The sequence below is a fragment of the Cyprinus carpio genome, chromosome B25, assembly GCF_018340385.1.
Source record: "Cyprinus carpio isolate SPL01 chromosome B25, ASM1834038v1, whole genome shotgun sequence".
NCBI lineage: Eukaryota > Metazoa > Chordata > Actinopteri > Cypriniformes > Cyprinidae > Cyprinus > Cyprinus carpio.
The window spans coordinates 12,694,663-12,716,492 of NC_056621.1; the positions used below are offsets into that span (position 1 = coordinate 12,694,663).

The window sequence follows — 21,830 nt, forward strand, 5'->3', positions numbered from 1 at the left end:
TGTATGAATAAAAAACAACAAATAAAGGATTAGAATAATCAGTTTTATTTTTTATTTTTTTAAAAAAAACTGTGACATCAGTGTTGCTTAAGAAGTGCAATATGACACTCCAAACTAATAAACAGATGAATCTGCACTCATTTAAGGAAAATGCGCAGAAAATCATTGTATGAAATCCTTCCTGAGAGGTTCTTGTCAAAAAAAGAAGTGAAATGAAAGAATTCCTCCTCTGACAGATTCACGCTGTATTGTCTCAGAACCTAAAAAACAAATCGTGCACAATGTTGCATGATTAAAAACAAGACATGAACTGAAAGTGTTAAGTATAAAACAGTCCTTTGTACCTTTCTGAAGTCCTGAAGAGAGATCTTTCCAGTGCGCTCTTTGTCAAATGCGATGAATTTGTGCCTCATCTGCCTCCAGAAGAGCTGGATAGGCCTGGAGATTCTCAGCATGGCTTCAGCACACTGGCTACTAAATGGGCCAGGACTCATCTGAAGGAGAAATGCGTGATTATATTCACAATTCATCAACTATACTGGCCTATTTAAAATGACAGCAGTGAACTCACTGGTGTCCTGGGGAGCTGCAGTTTGAGTCTGTGCGATGCAGAGTTGACCTGAGGACTGAACATCAGCACAAAGTGCCGCAGGAAGTCCGGATAAGAGAGACGTCCACTGTTTTTGATGTCGTATTTGACAGCCAGCTGCTCAAACTCAAGTGGACTCAGCTCAATATGGAGGGCCTGGAGTATTTCTGCACAACATCCATTTAAACAATTGATAACAATTTTCAAACAACGTGACAATCATAAAATATAATATATAAATGAAATGAACTACAATTACTGCATACACACACACACACACACAAACAGGAAAATGAGATGTTTCCATTGTCAATTGCAATACATTATGATTAGCTTTCCACTTTTTGGCCAATGAAATTCCATGGTTTTTCTCATAATTGTCCTTTTGATTTTTATATTATTTTAAAATAACTATATAAATCATACATTATATTTTTACACATTTTATGCATTTATATGTATATGAATAAATATATATATATAGAGAGAGAGATTATTAAAATATATATAAAATTATATTATATTGTATTTTATATTATTTAGAATATAAAAATAATCCTAATTCAGTCATTAGCTAATAATTTATTCAGAAAAAAATTTCCATGAATTATATAAATTATAACAAAAGTTATACAAGGTAATTTTATAGTGTTATATTAAAATACATTAAAATTATACTTTATTATATTATTATATAAAAATCATTATAATTCAGACCCATTTGTTAATAAATTTTCAGAAAATAATATAATTTAGACAAAAAATCCTTGACTTTTCATGTTTTTTAAAAATGCATAATTTTATAATTAATCATTTATAATTTTACAATAATTATATAATATATATATCATGCAATGTTAAACATAATATTCTATATTATAAATATATAAATTAAATTACATAAAAAAGAAAACAAAAAATTTACATGTATATATATATAAAATTATTTTATATGATGTTATTTATAAATATATTTTTACACCTGTTAATAACTGTCTACTTATACCTCTCCTTACCATACAAGAAATCATACCTTGACAAAGGCTTTTCGCCGAAACGTTGAATAAAAAAAAGAATCTTATTTGCAAGTAAGTATGCGTTTCTACAGTATGTCCTCTCTATGCAATTTTGGTGTCTTCTGACCTGCACCTCGTACGGTGTGTGTGTGCTTGTTTATTTCATTAAGAAATTTATTTTTATATAAAAATAATTAGAATTCAAACCCATTGTGACCTATTTCTGTACTGGTTTTTCTGATTAATTGAAAATAGCCAATTTGAAAGAACAATTAGGTTTGTGAAGTCAGAGCTAGAATATTTTAGATCTGAGCATAGCTTAAAAAATATATATTCACTATATTCACTTTTTTAAATTTCAATTACTTTTCGAATCTTGGAAAATTCCTTAGTTTTGACTTTTTATATGGTTGAAAGTGCAGTGACTGTTAAATGGAGAGATATCTGGCCTCAACAATGTACCTAGGAATACATCCACATCTATCTCTCCGGTCCTCTCAGGGTCGGCCTGCCTGCATCTCCTCTGGATGTGCCTCCAACAGTCCTGGATCTTGGAGCGTAGCTTCATCTCCACATCCTCACAGTTCAGCAGTGGTGTGGACCTTCTGCTCGCAGTGGAGGGTCTCTGAAGCTGCTCTGACGCTGATGACTGTGGATAAGAATGGTGGGATTCAAAAGAAATTAGGGAACTTGTAAAATCCAATACAAGGAGAAGTATACCAATATTAGCATATGAAGTAAATGTACCGCAGAGCGCCGAAAGGCACAGGGTGCTGTTTTGGGGCGTCTGAGTGATGTTGGTCTCTCCAGCGTTGCTCTTGCTGAACCTGGTAGTGATTTAGCAACCTTTTCCAGGCCTTGCTGTTCTCCACTGAACTTTTTCAGGAATTCTCGATATTCCAGATTTCCAAAGCCATTAACTGGTAGCATTTTCCACAGGTCTTGAAACTGAAAGAGTTGGTTGTTTTTCAAGCTATTGAAGGAACTATTAAAGAAACTCATGTGGTACTGGAAATTACCTGTTCGTCGGTGAGCCTCATGAAGTGACGATCACAAATGGCCTTAAAGTCAGTTTTGGAGATCGTGTTTATATTGGCGTAGTCGAGGTCTACCATTTCCTTTGTTATAGTGTATATGCGGGCTGACACAACCTCCTGTATCCGTCTCAAAATGTCACTGATTACTAAAGATCGGGGCTGATTAGGAAAGCACAGCTTATGGATTTTCTTCAGCCATTCATCTGCTGTCTGTTGGAGTTAAAGAAATAAATAGTGTTTTATAATTCACCATATGCAACTTAGACCATTCTTAATTTTGACAACCTCATATTGTGCAAAAAGTACAAACTCAACCATAAAAAAACTTTGGACCTCTTGTTTGTGGAGGTTGAAGACTTGGAGGAATTCCTTCCAGTCAACCATAATCTCCTCCCCTTCGTTTATTCTGAGCTCCGACAGCAACTTCCTGAACTGCACTTCTGAGAGACGCATACAGAAATGGTCCAGCACTTGTCGAAACTTTGTTTGTGGTATCATACTATCTCCAGTCTTATCAAATGCAGAGAAAGCCTAGAAAACAAAGTACAGCAGCAGTTTGGGGTTGGTTTGATTTTAAAAGTTTTCCTTGCTAAATAAAAGTATTAATTTCTTTAAAAAAAACAACTCCTCACTTTTGGTCCAGTAGTGTTTACAAAACACTTTACACAGCTTTGTAATTGCAGCACATTCCAGGTTAAAACATCTCTATAGCAATCATAATATACTGTACTTTATAAACAGTCAGTACCTTGTAGAGAGTATCTGAGGAGGCAGTAACCAGCTCCTTGACTCTTTGTATTGTTTTTTCTGGGCTCAGCTCCTCTATATCCTCCACTGGTTCTGGAGAACACACAGTCGGACCTTGAGGAGGTTCACCTGCAGACCCGCTGGAAACTGGAGGTCCAGTGAGATGCTTTAGAAAATCAAGGTATGGCAGCTCCTTCAGACTGCCGTCAAAGCCAAGGCTGAAAAACAAAAAGGAAAAAAGGAAATACAATGCAGAAGCTCATAACACTGACCATATTTTGAGTAACTGAACATGTCTAATATTGAGAGTTACAGGTTCAGTAGATGTGTGAGCTGTTGTTCTCGAAGTCGAAATCCATGTCTGTGCAGGAGAGATAGCAGGTCTGTCACGGTAACGTGACCATCTTTGTTTTTATCCAGAATCACAAGGCTTCCACTCACTCTCTCAAAGTCATTCCCAATCCACTTCCTTCAAACACAGATAGGTCCATGTAACACTATATGCATGAGGAGAATATTTTCATCCACTTTTACATTTGTCAATTGATACAGAGATAATTTTCACCTAAGATTTTGTAGCATAACTTCCAGGTCAGGTGTGGAAATCACCCTCTCGGTGAGCTGTTCTTGTAAAGCGTCTGATTGGCTGTCTTCATCTGATGTGATTTTAAGCTTACTTAAAAACTCTGTCTGAGTGACAAAGCCCTTCCCCTCTTCATCATATCTGTGAAAAAAAGTTTCACAAAAACTGAGTTTTTAGTTTTATTTCCAGCAGATATCAGACATTTGAAATTTCTGAATGCTTGCCAGATATATATTTTAGTTAACATCATGCTTATATTGATTGTGGTTCAAATATCAAATGCACTGAAGAACACATACACTCCTTGAAATATCAGTGTTGCTTACCTGTCCCAGAGTTTTTCAAACTCGTTTGGTGTGATGGGCATGTAGTATTTAAAAAGTAGCTGCTTTAGACCATTTTTGGTCATGATGCTTTTAACATCGTCACCCAACTGACAAAAGGCCTGCCAACACAATTGTTATGTAAAAAGTATGTTTAATTCCTCATTAAAACATTTGTACATGTAGAAGGTTTCCTCATGGAAGCCATAATTTTGAGATCACATGACCGGTCAAATACTTTTCAGTTTATCTTAATAAAAAAAACACATCTTGCTATAAACATGGCTGCCTGCTAATAATGTATTTCTTCTCCAATACATCCAGGCCACTAGGTGTAAGTGTATGTTCAAGACAACTGCCATATAGTTGAAAAAGTGACTAGGACTGGATGTAGATTACCTTTGAGAGCTCAGAAGGTCTTTTCTGTGCAGTGGATGCCAAATAGCCATGAAATTGGTCACATGCAGTGTCAAGGTATCCATCTCCTCTGAAAAAAAAAGAAGATTTCTGTTATAAAACCAGCTAGGATAAATATAAATATTACTTCCAGAGGAGTGTTTTTTACGAGGTGTTATCGTGGTGATGTGATTTCGTCTTGCTGCCAGAGTGAACTTTGTTGTAGAACTCAGCGTAGTTGAGTGTGCAGCCAGGCGTAAGGCCCAACAGGTCAAGCAGTCTCTGATACTCCTTCTCTGTGGTTACAAACATCAGGCTGTCAAACAGAGCCCTGAAGTCATTCCGATTCACCACTCCATCTCGGTTCTTGTCCATGAGACGGACAAAAAGCGGTCAGAGCATCCTGCAAACAAGAGCGAGGTAAAGATGTCTGAAGCAGTGGGATTTATTAAGTGTTGTTTTTATGCATTTAGAGCCTTTTAAAAAATGCACTATTTGTTGATACCATGAGAAGGACTAAATATAGAGTGTATGTACTGTATATAGACCCTTTTTTTATCAGTAAATTAGTAAATAATTAAAAAATATATTTTGCTTTGATACCCCATGATATTCCTCAATCCTCTTTTTAAGTTGAGCTAGACAGTCCTCTGCAGTCAAAAGAGTGGACATTTGTACATTCTTTGTCTGTCTTTCTTCGTCCTTTTCTGGTATTGTAACTTGTACATTCTTTGTCTGTCTATCGATTATGTTTTGTGCCATATGTTTTGTGTTAAGAAAAACGGATTGTGTGTTGAGAAAAATCAAACCTTCAAATTTGGCCACAAAGTCAGTGACAGAAATCGAACCCAAATTAAAACCAAGAGACTCGATAAGCATCTGAAGCTGGGGTTCTTCCAGGAAAATACCACAGTCATCCAGAATCTAAACAATGTAAAGAACTGAACGCTTAAGACACTGCTTGAATGTTGCCTTCACATGATCAGAATTACAGTTAAGACTTTCTGACCTGATCTCATAACGCACCTTACAGAAATCTCTCAGAGTAAGCGCTACTGGCATGCTTTTCCTTTTGGACACCAGATAGTCCTGAAAGGACATCCCGCGTCTCTGAAGCCTGTCCTTGAGTTTCCTCAGGACAACATCCTTCACTGCTTGTGCTTTTAAGTTCATTATGGAGGCTTCATGTGCCTTTTCCTCTCTATATTAAAACAAAAAAAAACGTTTATCTGAGTTCCACGTATCACTTCTCATGCTTATTATTGAACATACAAACCTCTCAGTGATACTGAGGCGGCTCTCAATCTTCTCTGAAACACCCAAGCTCTTCAGAAATAGCGTGTAGTTCACATTTCCGCCCTCTAAAAATGGTTCACAAAGCCTTTGAGAGAAAACAGAGGGAATTAGTCAGTATCCAGAGGTAAGGCTGAGGGGCAGAGAGTGAGACTCACTTGCTGAAGTGGCGCTCAGACAGCGGCAGTCCGTGTTGTCGGATTATTAATCTCCCAAGGTCTTCTGAGGGGATGGTGTCTCTCTGGTTTTGGGTTGTGTTGATGATAGATTCGATCAGCATGTCATAGTTCTCAGAGAGCTTCTCCTTAAGAATCTGTTCCACCTGTAGAGAGACAAAATCATGTGTGTGATAGAACTAGGATTGATAAGTGATTCATGGACTTATTTATTTATAAACCTTAGATATATTTTCTAAGACTGAATTTTGAGCTTAATATATAAAATAGAGAATACTGTAAAATTGTAAAAATAAAAAAACTCTGAAGGTTACTTACAGCATTCTTTGTTGTCGTTGCTGTGGATGGCAATGGGTTTAACTGTTCTGAAACCTTTTTATTGAGCTTTGCTGTCTCCTGGAATAAATTCACAAAACAGTTTTTATAGGTTGAAACATTTTAAATTTGCAAATAACCCATATACTGTATATGCAAAACCTGTCAAGAAAAATAATGTCATATTTTGTATAAATGTCTTACCGTAATTATTGTCTTAATCATTTTGTAATTACTTTTATTATTGTAATATATAATTTATATTATAATGTTTTTTTTTGTGATTTCTTTTAATCTATGAGAGTTCAAAAATGTACCTTTTTTCAGTAATGACAAATTGCATATTGCAGTAATGAGAAATGGGTAAAATGAGCTCGAATCTCCTGAAAATAACGTCACAATGCAAAAAAATCTTAAAGGTTCTAATATTAAAGTTTATTTACTTCATGTAATATTTCTTTTTTCTCTCTCTCTCACTCTCATTTTTCTAACTTTTAAGGTAAAATGTGACCATGATATTATAGTACTGCAAAGGTAATAATACCATGACTGGTCTTTGGTGATAGAGGAAGTCCAGGAATTGTTGATAATTTATGGCATCTGTATGTTCCACATCCAAGAATACAGCAAGAGCGCTGAACTGCTCATCGCTGAGATGGAAGTTCAGGCTCCTCAGAGCCCTGCATAGTTCATCTCTACTGATAAACCCTGTTCTGTTCTGCAGAAACAGTTATCATTATGAATAGCTGTGATTTGAAGTGCATCATTTACAACTTTTGATTATCTAGTCTCAGAACTTACTTTATCAAAGTCCAGAAAGGTTTCTGTCAGAAGAGGCTGATTATCAAAAACATGCTGACGTAAGTTTAGTAGAATTGCTTCAATACTGCATGTGTCTGGAGTTGCTGGAACAGAATCTTTCCTGATTGAGGCATTAAAATTTATGCATAATCGAAGATACTTCTGCATGCACAGAATCCTTCAATATTTAAACAATATTGATTTATAGGAGACTAACAAGAACTTTATGGCCAACTTACTGTACAGCTATGTCGTCTTTGAACAATCCAAGAAATATTCTCCATTGCAGAGGCTCTGTGCTGCTCACTCCAAATCTGTGACAGTAAACACTAGATGAATTTCAGAATTGCTTTCAGGGAGGTTCATAAACGATATGTTGATATCTCATACCTGTTCAATAACTCCCTGAAGATATTATCATCCATGGGGAAGAGGAAATTACTGAGGACAGATCTGAGATCCTCTTGAGAGACAAATCCGCTGTCTGTGATGTCAAATGCCTGCAGAGCTTTTTCAACAAGGCTGTAATTCTTCTTTATCTGTAAGTCAAAACAGAACTTTTTTTAAGAAAAATTGAAATTCTTATATATTTTAGATAAAAAAAAGATCTCTGTCATACTCACTTTGCTCAAAAACCTTGTCTGGACTTCATCCATGTTGACATTGCCCCTGGATTTGCTTGAGAAAGCCCTTACGCTTGTCTTACTTTTAGGTCTTGTTGTAGAACGACTGACAGTGTCCCAATTCAGTGCTGAAAGCATGTGTAAATCAGACTATTTAACTGATAATTATTTTATTACTATCTTATCATATTGCATCATTTATTTCATATAACTTTACCCAGTTGTATAGAATCTGGTGCAATTTTTCTATCGTTTTCACAGTCAACACCAAGCTTCTCAAGAAACTCCTTGTAAGATATTGTCAGAATTATTCACGCTGTAATGTGACCATAGTCTAAAAGAGAAGACATAAACACAAAAAACATAGCTTTCAGGGAAAAACAATAATACTTCAGGAGAGTTCCATTAAATTGAAAAACCGGGACCTGTGGAATTCCAGCTGACTCATGGGAAAGCAGTATCCCTCGAGGACTTTACGCAGCTCGTGTTGCTGTATCTGCCCATCGCTGTTGTAGTCAAACAGCCGAAAAGCCCTGCTGATGTTTTTCAAATTGCCTCCAATCTGAAATGATGAGGATCATGGATGTTACACAATAACTTCAACAGGTAAGTATTTATATAATATTCATACCATGCTATACTCTACACCTTATCTTTCAGACGACACTGTAGTTCTCCAAGTGACGAGTTTCTGTAACTTCCACTCCTGTTTCTGTTAAGAAATGATATGTTGTATATATGAAGAAATATTATACACTGTTCGTAACTTTGAGGTCCTTTAGATATATTATATTTTTCAGCTTTCTAAAGACTGTTTATATATGTATATGTGTGTATATGTGTGTGTATATATATATAATATATATATATATATTATATATATATATATATATATATATATATATATATATTTAAAGAAATGATTACTTTAATTCAGCAACGACACAGAAGTGACAGTGAAAAACATTTATAATGTTACAAAAGTTTTTAAATGTGCCATGGTTCCTGTTTTAACCTTGATATTTATATTAAATGTTTTTGAGCAGTAAATCAGAATATTAGAATGATCTCTCAAGGATCATGTAACTGTGGAGTATTGGCTGCTGAAAATTCAGCTTTGCATCACAGGAAAATATAATGAACTAGAAAACAGTCGTAATATTTCACATTATTGTTAGTTTTACAGTATGTTTGATCAAATAGCATGGGTGTGCATAAGAGAATTCTTTTATCTTAGTAACCCCAAACGTTTTTAAAATGTAGTGTGTGTGAGGAAATCTAATAATTGAGAAAACATCCTCAAAAACATACATTACCTGCCTACTGCAGAGGACATTTTGCAGTATCTTCTGAGAAACTCCATGTAAGAAATTGTTCCATTTTCTCTTAAGTCAATCTAATGAAGATATTTTAATGAAGTTGAGTGAAAATATTAAACATATACTATAAAAAAATCACAGCTTAACACTCTTAAAAATAAAGGTGCTTAAAAGGTTCTTCACATCGATGCCATAGAAGAACCATTTTTGGTTACACAAAGAACAATTCAGTCAAAGGTTCTTTAAAGAACCATCTCTTTCTTACTTTTTTATAATCTGTTTTTTGGCCACAGAAACAGAAAGGTTCTTTATAGAACCATTTAGACAAAAAAGTTTCTTCTATGGCATCGTGACACACCTTTTTTTTGTTTTTAAGAGTGAAGTACCACAATATAACATTACAGGAAGTGCACTGAAGGAAGTGGGTGACTTTTGTAATTCTAAATGAACACACCTTTGCCAACAGACCCTCAAACTGAGATTCAGTGAGTGGAACAAGAAACCCCTCGATTACACGCCTGAACTCTCCTTTGGTGACAGCTTTGTTGCCTTCCTGGTCAAAGGCTTCGAAAGCAGCCTGCAAGTCCTCTTTTTTGTCCTTGACTCTCTCCAAGAGTAGGTTCTCAATGTCCACCAAAGAAAGACTCTCGTCTGCCACCGACTGCACGGAGGAGGCTGTCAAGAACAAGTAATAAAATAAGGTATCTCCTCAACAACATGCTTTTCCACCATTGCCAAGAAAATAAACAGCATACCAGAGTCAGACTTGATTGTGTTCCTCCTTGAGAAATCCCCTGAGGAGATCCGAGACGCACTCTTAGCTCTGGGGATGATGGCGAGCCCTTGTGTCATAGGCCTCAGATCTATATGGCTCGATATTTGAGGCCTCTGTGCGGAAGGTGACACCTGAATGTAACCAATATAACATTTTTGTTAAACAGCTTTTTTGAAATACTGCATTGGTTGTTTCCTTTGTCATTTTTTAAAATTATGATATAATCTATTATGTTTATGATAATATATTGAAATGTAAGTCTCCAATATACAAAGTTTCAACTTATTTGAAACTTTTAAAACGGTTTTTTTAAGATTTAAAGGACCAGTAGCGTCTTAAGAAATACTGTTTCCTTGGCAGTTTAACCTGGCAAGGTTTTCAATCAGAAATTATATTAGTAAAGTGTCTTTATACTTACCCAGCTCTCCACAGCGGACCTCGGACGCATTCTTGTGTTAAATTCGTATTTACACTGTCGCTGTTCAAATTAAAAACTTGAGCACAACACCTCTGAGTCTGCAGCCAGTCGAGGACGCTTTGCTGTTCCCATGGATATGGTCTGGCAACTGGCTGTCAATCAAATCAGAAGTTGGCTCCGCCTCCTGGAACGCTTAACCAATTAGCAATCAGGTTGTCCACAATGTTCTACTGAAAAGGCGAATAAACTCACAAAATATTTTAAAAAAACGATAGGACCGAGGGATAAAGAGTGTTGAAAGTCGTATGAAATGTAACTTAAACTGCAATTTGTCTCCATATTTTTTAAGGAAAATAGTGACGAGCATGACGTAGTTGTTCTGTCCTCCTGCGCCAATCATCATTCCCAAGGGGCGTGGTTACCAAGTGTCATGGCGGCCACCCGGAGATTGTTGTAGTGTGCCAGAGACAGACCGCGGATTGTTCTGTATTAAACTGAACTGTGTTTATTATAATATTAGGGACATTTGAATGTAAATAGTTTTCTTAAACATGGGGACCGTGCATGCCAGGGTAAGCGTATTTTTCCAGAGCTGGTGGAGAAGCTAAAGGCATGACCTCTGAACAGAGTCTTTGAATGACAGGCCGAGTTCAGGGTGACGTTTAGTAACGTTACTCCACATTAATCCAGATTAACTGTCAATATGATAATAAATCATCTTACACATCTCGCACATATAAATGCTCACTCGTATAGCATTGGATATTAACAAACTAACGTCAGTGCTGTCATACAATACTGAGCATGCTTAATAACATAATAGATCTAAAAACACTATAACTCACTCACTTCTACATATCTGTTGAGCCAGAGTCTGGACCCCCTTCCTATGCAAGGACCTGAGCTGGGGGTTCAAGCAGATGACATGGACCTGGGAGAACCAGAGCATGAAGAGAAACAGGAAGTTCTGGAAAATAAAGACGTGAGATGGATTTTATGTGATTTTTCGATCCCACTGCTTGTACATAAATGTGGTTTTGTACCAGGCATATTGGTGTTTTCATATGTATTTCAATCATTTAGGTCGTAGTACAGCATGTGCACATCGATGGTCTTGGAAGAACGAAGGAAGACATTTTAACATATGAGATTGCAGATGTTTTCCGTGCCAAAAACTTGATTGATGTGAGTATCCTGCTGCTTGTGGATAAATTACACTATTAAAATTGTATTACATATTTTTTTTTTTTTTTTTTACTAGATTTAAACTATTATCTAAAATATTCTTTATAATAATGTTACAGGTAATGAAGAAGTCCCATGAGGCCAGACAGAAACTTTTGCGTCTGGGGATATTCAGAAATGTGGAAGTTGTCATTGACACTGCTGAAGGTATGACAAATAAGCAAACAGCTAGTGGTAAATAACCAGTAATCAAAGTGATGCATCAAAGTCTGAATTCCTCTGAAAACATCAGGTGCTGATGCACTGCCGAATGGACTAGATGTGACATTCGAGGTGAAGGAGCTGAGAAGAATGACGGGAAGTTACAACACCATGGTTGGGAACAACGAGGGAAGCATGGTGAGCTACTGACTCCTGCATCATCACTGTTAGCTGTGTGTCTACATTGAGAAACCGAAATTATTCATAGAAGTGTTGTTCTGGTTCTCGTTTCAGGTGCTGGGTCTGAAATTGCCCAATGTTTTTGGCCGTGCAGAGAAGCTGACCTTCCAGTTCTCTTATGGGACTAAGGAAACCTCATATGGCTTGTCATTCTTCAAGCCCCAGCCTGGACATTTTGAGCGCAAGTATGTTTCTTGGCCTGGTGGTGAAGATTTCTATTTAAAAATTACACTTTGATTTGTTAAAAATGTCTAGTTAGTCATTAAAGTTGAGTTCATTTCTCATTAGTAAACAAACTTGACATAATATTCATTAAGGGTTAAAAAAAAAAAACACAGTTTACTTGACTAAACACTGTAAACATTTAAAATGTATCTCGTCTGGGCCAACAAAACAAAATATATATTTTTGTCCAGTTAATATCTAGAATAAGCAACTAGCAATCATTGCTCATGGCAATGACAACTAAAGCGTATTCACAATATGTCCTACCCAAACCTTACCTAAAAATTCATCAACCTTTTGAAATATTGACTGAATTGTTTATATGTACAGTATAGCTGTGATTACTAGATTTATAGTAATCATGTTTCAGTGGTTATTTGTGAATGTTGTGAACTGGTTTTCCCAGGTTTGCTGTTGACACTCACTCACTCTTTCAGCTTCTCCATTAACTTGTATAAAGTCACGGGCCAGTTCCCATGGAGCTCACTCAGAGAAACGGACCGAGGGGTCTCCACAGAGTTCAGCGTAAAGGATTTATTTTATTAAAATTATTTTTAATAAAATTACAATTATTTATTTAAATTACATTTTTTTATTGGATCTCATTTTATTTTTATTTTTTTTTTTCTCTTTAACAAACCAAACATTATGTCATAAATAATTTAGTTTTTAGTAGATATAGGGCCAGATTTACTAACAGCTTGTGTCCGCACAAACCGTCTTTTTGGGGTAACCATCTTTTGGCGCAGGATTTACTAAAGACGCGCAGTGAAGAATTAGCGCCAAAAAGGTGTGCGTTATTGTTGCGCCTGAACTTATTGAATATGCATTTATAGGAGTTTCCCTTTCAGACGCAAAATTTATGGAAGGACAGTATTAAAATGAATCACGCAACGCGATTTACTAAAGTTTGCGCTCAAATTACTGGTATTTGCACCATTATTTACTGCCCAAAAAAGCATGTCTCAAGCTATCCGCACCAGATGAGCATCGGCTCTGCTTATTTGTGCTGCGCTTGGTATATTGCGTTGGTTGATATGTAAATGAGATGCATCTATGTTCTTTAATTTGCGCATTGTTAGTAAATCCCCTGCAGAGATTTCCACGCCCATCGTCGCTGTTTTGGAAGGGTGCTAATTTTCCCTGTTTAGTAAATCTGGCCCATAACGTCAAAAGTTTTACTATATGTATAAGATATTATCTAATTTATTTATGGATTGTTTGGTCTATAATCACCAGTTCCCCATCTGGAGGACACATCACACTTTGAAGTGGGAGGGCGTGTGGAGAGAGCTGGGCTGTTTGGCCCGTACGGCCTCCTTCGCTGTCAGGGAGGAGAGTGGCCATTCCCTGAAGTCCTCACTTTCTGTATGTTTCTTCTCTGAAACTTGTTATTACAGTCATTGATATCTGATTTTTAATATATGATATTTTCCCCACAGCACACAATGGTCATCGACACACGCAATTCTACCATTCTTCCAAGGAAAGGTGCCTTATTGAAGATCAACCAGGTTTGTTTGAATCAATTGTTGTCCTTGTAAGAAATAGTTTATCCAATACTGTCATTGTTTACTTAATTTTTATGGTCTGTTAGGAACTGGCAGGTTACACTGGAGGAGATGTCCGTTTCCTGAAGGAAGACTTTGAAATTCAGCTCAACAAGACTCTGTTCTGGGACTCTGTGAGCTGCTTTATTGCAGTGTTATTTCAGTATCATTAATGTATTATTATAGTACTTACTCAAATTTGAGTAGTTGCGGGACTCCAGCTTGAACTAAACTCAAATTAGAAATGGCAACTAACTGAAAATATATAGAGATTTGGAATATTTTATTTTAATTCAGATAACATTTTTACAATTAACATAAATGTTTTTTATTAGTCATAGTTTTAGTTACTAACAACATAGTTTGTTGATGTTTTAAGCACTTTTAGAGGGCTCTCTTTAGTTTTAGTTATTTTAATCCTTCACCCTAAAAAAATTAAAATTAGAAATGTTTCCTTGGCAACTAATTCTGGATAACAAGAGTCGATATATAATTATTAATACAAAATTAAAATAATAAAAATTACATTAACAATGTTCAAATACAAGCTTGTACACACTTTCTGCACTGAAAATAAGTTTAATTTTATTTTATTTCAACGAAAAGTGCTCTCTACCTCTCTGTGGGGAGGTATGTTGCTGCCTCTTGGAGACAAACCCTCCTGTATCGCTGACAGGTTAGTGAATTCCCTCTTTCATTGGTAAAAATAACCCACAAACACACAAGGTAAAGCTATTTTTGTATTTAAATGTGTGTTTAGGTTTTATCTGGGTGGTCCGACCAGTGTAAGGGGCTTCAGCATGTACAGCATCGGCCCTCAGAGTGAAGGTACCTGACTCCGACAGTGAAGCTCAGTATCTCAATATTCACTATTAAGGTTTGTTTTCTCACTTTGATGACAGGTGATTACCTCGGTGGGGAGGCATATTGGGCTGGAGGGCTTCATCTGTACACCCCTCTCCCATTCGCCAGGTAGAGGCGGCTTCGGAGACCTTTTCAGGACACATTTCTTTCTCAATGCCGGAAACCTGTGTAACCTCAACTATGGTGAGATAAAGAAAGCTGCAATGGTTTTATTTTTCTCTATGTTTTTGCTTACATTTGTTGCTATAACTGACATCATCCACTAGGGGAAGGACCCCGGGCGCACCTGAGCAAGCTGGCCGAATGTATCCGCTGGTCTTATGGAGCGGGTATTGTGTTGCGTCTAGGGAACATCGCTCGGCTGGAGCTCAACTATTGCATTCCCATGGGTGTCCAGAGCGGAGACAGGTAGACAGTCACAGACACTCATACAGTCAATCACAAATACACATGTGATTACACTTTTAATGTGATTGTGTTATTCTTCTACTATTATAAATTTGTAATGTACCGATGTGTTTTGTCTCTTAGGATATGTGATGGAGTGCAGTTTGGGGCTGGAATCCGGTTCCTGTGATACACGAGTCCCGTTTTAGAACAAAGTAGCATTTCTGTCACTTTGTTCTTGTGATCAAGGATATTCATACGATTCCATTTCCAGCTGCAAAGTAATGCAATGAATGTTGGCTAATTTCTCAGTTTTGGTGAACACGCGAAAGAAGAAAAATTGTCCAAAAAGATTTGTTATCAGTCGCCCATTTTAAAGTTATTGGCATTTCAGAGGGGAATATATTGGACATCAGTGCTCTTATTGTCATATTTATTTGTCAGAGCAAGTCAGTGTTCAATAAATAATGTTTATGGCCTTTATTATGCTGTCTTTTTGTGTTCATATATAGTTAATATTAAATTCTATATATTTTTGTAATAATATAATATACAATATAATACAATTCTACATATTTATATATTAAACAAGTCAACAAATATTAATACAAAATTAAAATAATTAAAAATGACATTTTATTAATCAAGTCAATATATATAATCAATTCAAAATTGAAATAAAAGTTTAAAAATAAATCAGCGTTTGAATGTGTGTGTGTTTTGTGTGTGTGTGTGTGTGTGTGTATATATATATGGGTGCGATTTGCCGGGGGGGATGGGGGGGATTTCCCCCCTTCTGGTGTATGCATCCCTGCCTCTGCTGAATAACTTTTATCCCCGGTGGGGATAAAAACATCATGCAAACCCGCTCTGACGTCCAGATCTGAATCAAATTATTCGCGATACGCGATCCGATTGAAGCGCATCGAAACAGTGAATCATTTTGTGACGCAAAAACTGATTCGGAGTTTCAAAAAGCTCCGTTGTGTTCTTTAAACTCGATGTAATTTGTTGTTTGAATACCGTAAACATTAAATCATTACAATTAATAGGCCTAACGTAGGCTTACATGTTTTTATTAAACTGAGATCACACTAAATACAATTTCCGTGCGTATTAAAAACATTTCATAAAATTTTTCAAAAGCATCCCCCCCTCTGTTTATTTCACAAATCGCACCCTGTATATATATATATTACTAAATTAAATAATATTTTAATTGTTTAAATTAATGGTCTTATAGAGTTGTAAAATAATTACAAATAAATCAGTGTTTAATAAGTGGGCTTACAGAGTTCACTAATTCAGCTAATTCTATTATATTATTGTACAAGCAGACATTTTTGTATATAAACACAAATTTCAACAAAATTGTTCACACTTTCTGCACATTTAATCATACAAACACTGAGTAATTCCATCGTCTTTCACTATTTTCTGTTCGCACACAAAACATTTCTCAACCAATGTCAAGCCGTATTTAAAGACTATTGGTCTTGGATCAATAAGCTTACAGATACTAAAATACAAACATGTATAAGTTTTTAAAAAATGATTAAACTGTATCCTTCTCACACAACATATGAAATGCTTTTCATTACAGAGTTTCTGAAAATGTGGCTTAATGAAAACATTAAGTAGTAACCATCATGAAAATAAAGAGCAGTTTAGTTGCCACTGCTCTATATTTGCTTAGAAACATTCATCGTAATCCTAAACATAAAAAATTAAGACAATAGCAGATCTGATGTATAACATCAAGTCACAGGAGACAATCTAAGATTATATCTCTGGCTTTAGCTGCCACTGAGAAAAATATGATCTGTGCAGTGTCATATTGAGTCCAATAGGGGGCAGACCTACAGTGAATGATGCAAATTAAAGGGACAGTTCATAAAAACAAACTAACATAAAAAAAAAAATATATATCTGTCATCATTTACTCACCCTCATGTCATTCCACTTTCACTGGGGGGAACTATCCCTTTTAAATCATAATAACAAATACTACTAGTATAAACCTGTTTTTTGATTGAATTCCTGATCCATAGTTGACCATCACAAGTGTCCTGTTTTGTGGTCCCTGGGTCCACTGTTAGACAGCGGTCATGGCAGAAGGATATTCTGTTATTCAGTGGAGAGCCAATGAAGTGGCCAAACATATGAAGCAGAGAGTGAGAGATACTGCTATCCCACATGCTCCACCACAATCCTTGGCATTTTCCTGTAAGAACAAAAATACAACAAAAAAGTCATTTAATTTAATATTATGTCATATATATGCACACTTGTTCATGCACTGTATGATTGTGGTGGCTTACATGATGATGGTATGCGTGACAAGACTCTGGTCGTCTGCGAATCTTCTGAGATTTCATCCTGTTGCACTTAACTGTGGCGTTATGTTCAAAGGAGTTAAGAATACCTCAGTTTCACAAGATTTAACCAAATACAAGAAACTCATCATCATGGAAGGATATATTTGACCTCTCTGGGTGCGAGTGTAATGGGAGCGTACTGTCGGGAGCAGTCGCAGTCGGCCTGGACCACCAGCATGACCAGGTTACTGTTAGGAACCTGCTGTAAAACAAACATCCTGAAACATGACAGAGAAAGAGAGAGACATTGACATATTTTTACTGGCACAAATCCACCAATCTGAAGACAGTGTGACTGATGGGCTTACTTCTGACAACGGCCACATTTGATGATGCTGTTGGTCTCTCTGATGGAAGTGTCGTACATGAAGCCGGGATACTCTGTGTTACAAGGCTGCATTAGTTCCACCTTCTTCTGTCTGTGTGCTGGAGAGGACAAGATTTTCATTAGAACAGATAGAAAACAGATTCAGCCGGCTGTAATCCAGAGGTTTTTAAGCTGGGGTTTTAAACATAATATTGGAAATAAAAGCCCAATTAAATTGGGAAAAAATGTGTTAATATTATATTTTTCAGCTATATATATATATATATATATATATATATATATATATATATATATATATATATATATATATATATATATATATATATATATATGAAAAATATATTTCATAAATATATATGGAATAAAAAAATACAACGTATCTAAATTTATAAAATAACATGTATATATAAAATCTTTTTATACTTTTAGAAATATCTATTTTAATAATTTTATAGATATACTTTCTGCTTTTTAAAATGTTGCCTTTAGGATATAAATACATAGTGTGCATAATATATTTGTCTGCCTTAATATTTTGATCAAATTTTGAGGCCTTTCACATTAAAACGTTCATTTAAAAACCACTGGTCAGGTCTAGGCCAGTAAAGCAGTCATCACTTTGTTAGCAATACAATGTATTAGCACAACCGTTTAAGAATCTCTGATTAATATGGTGGTCCAGTAATGCGCAACACAACAAAATTGCCACAACACAATGCATAGGACAAATTTTGTTGTGTTGCGACTTGTTTCCATTGTGTTGCATATTGTTTCTGTTGTGTTGTGCTAATTTAGTTGTTTTGTGGCTTGTTTCTGTTGTTGCGATTTGTTTCCATTGTGTTGTTTTTTTGTTTGTTTCCATTGTGTTGCATATTGTTTCTGTTGTTTTGTGGTTTGTTTCTATTGTGTTGCAACTTTTTTCCATTGTGTTGCATCTTGTTTCCATTGTTTTGAGTTTGTTTCCATTGTGTTGGGGCTTGTTGCCATTGTGTTGTTATGTGTTGTGTTTTTGTGCATTGTGTTCGCTTGTTTCCGTTGTGTGGCGTTTGTTTCCATTGTGTTGTGACTTGTTTCCATTGTGTTGCATCTTGTTTCCATTGTTTTGAGTTTGTTTCCATCGTGTTGTGACTTGTTTCCGTTGTGTTACATTTTTTTTCCATTGTGTTGGGGCTTGTTTCCGTTGTGTGGCGTTTGTTTCCATTGTGTTGTGATTTGTTTCCATTGTGTTGCCTTTGTTTCTGTTGTGTTGTGACTTGTTTCCATTTTGTTTGTTGTTGTTTGTGTTTGTGTTGTGACTTGTTTCCATTGTGTTGTGCTAATTTTGTTGTGTTGTGTTTGTTTCCATTGTGCTGTGTAAATTTTGTTGTGTTAATTGCATTGTGTTGCAGCTTGTTTCTTTTGTGTTGTGGAGAGTTCATTGTGATAATAAATCAGGATCTTCTAAATTTTCAGTCTAGACTAATATTTTGTCAAGAAAACCATAGAAAACCTAGATCTATGCTAAAGTCACTACAGATAACTAAGTCATTTCATTAGCTACAAATTATTAGGCTCTAATTTGGATCCTGGCTCTAAAAAAGCACAAACTAGATGAAGGACATTTGCTCATGTACACATGTGGATACTTACATGCGTGAAACCCAGCTTTAGCTGAACAGTGTCAATGAGAAACAACTACAGCAAAATGATGAACAATGGAAATGGAAAATGAAGAAATGAGAGACTGACACTACATAAAATGATACATTAAATTATACAAAAATATAACTGAGATGGAGATGAGGTTTACATGCCTGGGTGTTTGTGGATTTCTGAAGTTTGAACAAAAACGAAAACGTTACATCCTTCGTAACTTCCTAACTTACCATCCACAACATAGTCATTATGCCAAAGACCACAGATGTTGAACTCCAACAGAAACCTGCAAGTTTAAAATCGAGGATACATTTTTGCTGGCAAATCAAATTACATCTCAAATAAATAAAATAGCTCATGTTCCTCCTGGTTTCACAACCTCAAACAGTACTTACATCACAAAATGTGAGAAGAACCACTTTACTAATGCCAGCAGACCATAGAAAGGCTGTGAGGTGAACAGAAGTGGATTGTCAACAGTGTCAGTACAATAAAGACTGCATTATGCACTATAAAGAATAGTTTCCCTCTGATAGATGCTAAGTTGTACATACGCTGAGCAGTGGACGAGCTCCACTAGTGTGATGATGGGCGTTCTTACACATGGCCTGGTAGTCATACAGAGTCACTTGTAGGACAATATACAGCATTACTTTATGATCAGATTTTGAAAGTACCACCAAACTATAAAGGAATAATTCACTAAAGAAAAAAAAAACACTTTATTATATTATATAAAAAACAGTCTCTGAGGAGACCAGTTACCTTTTAAACAGGCCCGATTTTAGTAACTGAGCCATGACAGATCCGTCTATTTCCCCGAAGAATTTACCAACCTGTGTGAACAGACACAGTGACACAGAGACGAAAGCATACAGTGAAGGATTATTCAGGTTTATATATACAGTATAACACAATATGAAATCATTTCTGGATCCCATGATGAATAAACACACACACACACACACCCAAACGCTCATAGACAGACAGATGTGCAGTGATCCAGATGTGCAAACAGATGCCTGAATCTGCCCTGTCTGCCCCACGGCAATCTGGGATTAAACTCCATAAGCATTAATTTCCTGGCTACTGCTCACATAGCTACAGTGCATGTGTTGCTACAAACAGCTGCGGTTATGGTATGAGACCATTTTCAGCATATCGAGATATATGCAACAAAATACACTACAATAATACATAAGTCAACAATAATGATGATAATTATCATAATGATTTAAATAAAACATACTGTGGACTAAAATATCATAATTTATATTTAACAATGCACTAAACAATGTTTCTGAAGAAGAAAAATCGATATGGTTTTAATAAGATGCATAAGTCCGCTGAAAAAAAAAAAAAATAAATAAATAAAAGAAAGAAAACTTTCTGAAAATGTACTCACCCTCAGGCCATTGAAGAATTATAGGAGTTTTTTTCTTCTTCAGAAAATATCTGGAGAAATTTAGCACTACATCACTTGCTCAACCAATGGATCCTCTGCAGTGAATGGGTGCCGTCAGAATGAGAGTCCAAACAACTGATAAAAACATCACAATAATCCACAAGTAATCCAAGTAATAAAAAACTCCATTACATCAATTACATGTCTTGCAAAGTGATAATCTTCATGATTGTAAGAAAGAAATACATCATTAAAACATTTGAACATTAAAATGTCGCTTCTGGCTAAAATACAAAATAAAGTCCATAATCCATAATAAGACTCCAGTGAAAAAGTCCTCTCACATCAAAATCCACCAACATATTTGTTTAGAACTGTTTTGTATTTGCTTTTTGATTGTAAATGGTGCTTGATATATCCATATTCTTCTCCTGATTCAGACAAGATGTCTTTTTCACTGGAGGAAGCAATATTATGGATAAAGGACTTGTATTTTAGTTGGAAGCAACTGCTTGAAGTTAAAAACTTAATGGATGTAAAAACACAAATAATTACAAAATCAGAGCATTTCACTTGATAAGATGTTAATTGTTTTTGCTTCACAAGAAATCAGACTTGTGGATTATTGTGATGTTTTTATCAGCTGTTTGGACTCTCATTCTGACGGCACCCATTCACTGCAGAGAGGATCAATTGTTTGAGCAAGTGATGTATTGTTAATATGAGGATGAGCACATTTTCAGGAAGTTTTCATTTTTTGGTAAACTTGAACTAAGTTTATACATACTCAGAATGTATAAAGGTAAGGTCACATTGATTAGTCCATTGTGTATTGTCAGTAGTGTATCAATGTACAATATGCTCCCACAGAAATTACTTTTAAATCAAGCAGCCTTCTGTTGTTCAATGATAGTATGCAAGCATCACATTCATTTGCATAAAGGGCATCATTCTCCATTTCGATGCTCCTATTTTCTGTATGCACTTTACTGTCCTATAAATAAAAGCCCAAAAGATCAAA

The 21,830-nt window shown here is 35.7% G+C and overlaps 3 protein-coding genes across 3 annotated transcripts in view; 1 reads left to right on the forward strand and 2 right to left on the reverse strand.

The window, feature by feature from the left end:
* Window positions 1-76: 76 nt before the first annotated feature.
* Window positions 77-11,380, reverse strand: LOC109065138 (EF-hand calcium-binding domain-containing protein 6-like). Its single transcript, XM_042753474.1, is given in 34 exon segments — window positions 77-260; window positions 345-494; window positions 572-756; window positions 2,068-2,254; window positions 2,353-2,553; window positions 2,625-2,852; window positions 2,976-3,173; window positions 3,391-3,607; window positions 3,703-3,858; window positions 3,955-4,113; window positions 4,299-4,417; window positions 4,695-4,782; window positions 4,861-5,072; window positions 5,074-5,094; window positions 5,295-5,410; window positions 5,501-5,615; window positions 5,718-5,892; window positions 5,968-6,072; window positions 6,143-6,306; window positions 6,479-6,556; window positions 7,020-7,193; window positions 7,277-7,397; window positions 7,516-7,590; window positions 7,667-7,815; window positions 7,900-8,027; window positions 8,117-8,199; window positions 8,201-8,233; window positions 8,325-8,461; window positions 8,548-8,611; window positions 9,216-9,295; window positions 9,673-9,893; window positions 9,974-10,124; window positions 10,412-10,595; window positions 11,261-11,380. Coding segments are annotated over 33 exon segments (4,443 nt in total). The 5' UTR covers window positions 10,442-10,595; window positions 11,261-11,380; the 3' UTR covers window positions 77-137.
* LOC122133884 (sorting and assembly machinery component 50 homolog A-like) lies at window positions 10,800-15,546 on the forward strand. The gene is given in 16 exon segments (XM_042753470.1): window positions 10,800-10,983; window positions 11,283-11,393; window positions 11,495-11,596; window positions 11,716-11,803; window positions 11,889-11,995; window positions 12,092-12,222; window positions 12,700-12,787; window positions 13,502-13,630; window positions 13,705-13,776; window positions 13,860-13,945; window positions 14,417-14,488; window positions 14,573-14,640; window positions 14,715-14,778; window positions 14,780-14,859; window positions 14,943-15,084; window positions 15,208-15,546. Coding segments are annotated over 16 exon segments (1,407 nt in total). The 5' UTR covers window positions 10,800-10,962; the 3' UTR covers window positions 15,254-15,546.
* A 749-nt stretch (window positions 15,547-16,295) lies between these two features.
* Window positions 16,296-21,830, reverse strand: part of LOC109109500 (voltage-dependent calcium channel subunit alpha-2/delta-4-like) — a 33,844-nt gene continuing 28,309 nt past the window's right edge. The window contains exons 31-38 of the mRNA XM_042753337.1: window positions 20,169-20,240; window positions 19,959-20,033; window positions 19,800-19,852; window positions 19,635-19,690; window positions 17,750-17,867; window positions 17,544-17,659; window positions 17,385-17,467; window positions 16,296-17,287 (exon numbers count right to left, since the gene is read on the reverse strand). Of these exons, the coding sequence (XP_042609271.1) occupies window positions 17,195-17,287; window positions 17,385-17,467; window positions 17,544-17,659; window positions 17,750-17,867; window positions 19,635-19,690; window positions 19,800-19,852; window positions 19,959-20,033; window positions 20,169-20,240 (666 nt within the window). The 3' untranslated portion in view covers window positions 16,296-17,194. The remainder of the gene's footprint in view (window positions 17,288-17,384; window positions 17,468-17,543; window positions 17,660-17,749; window positions 17,868-19,634; window positions 19,691-19,799; window positions 19,853-19,958; window positions 20,034-20,168; window positions 20,241-21,830) is intronic.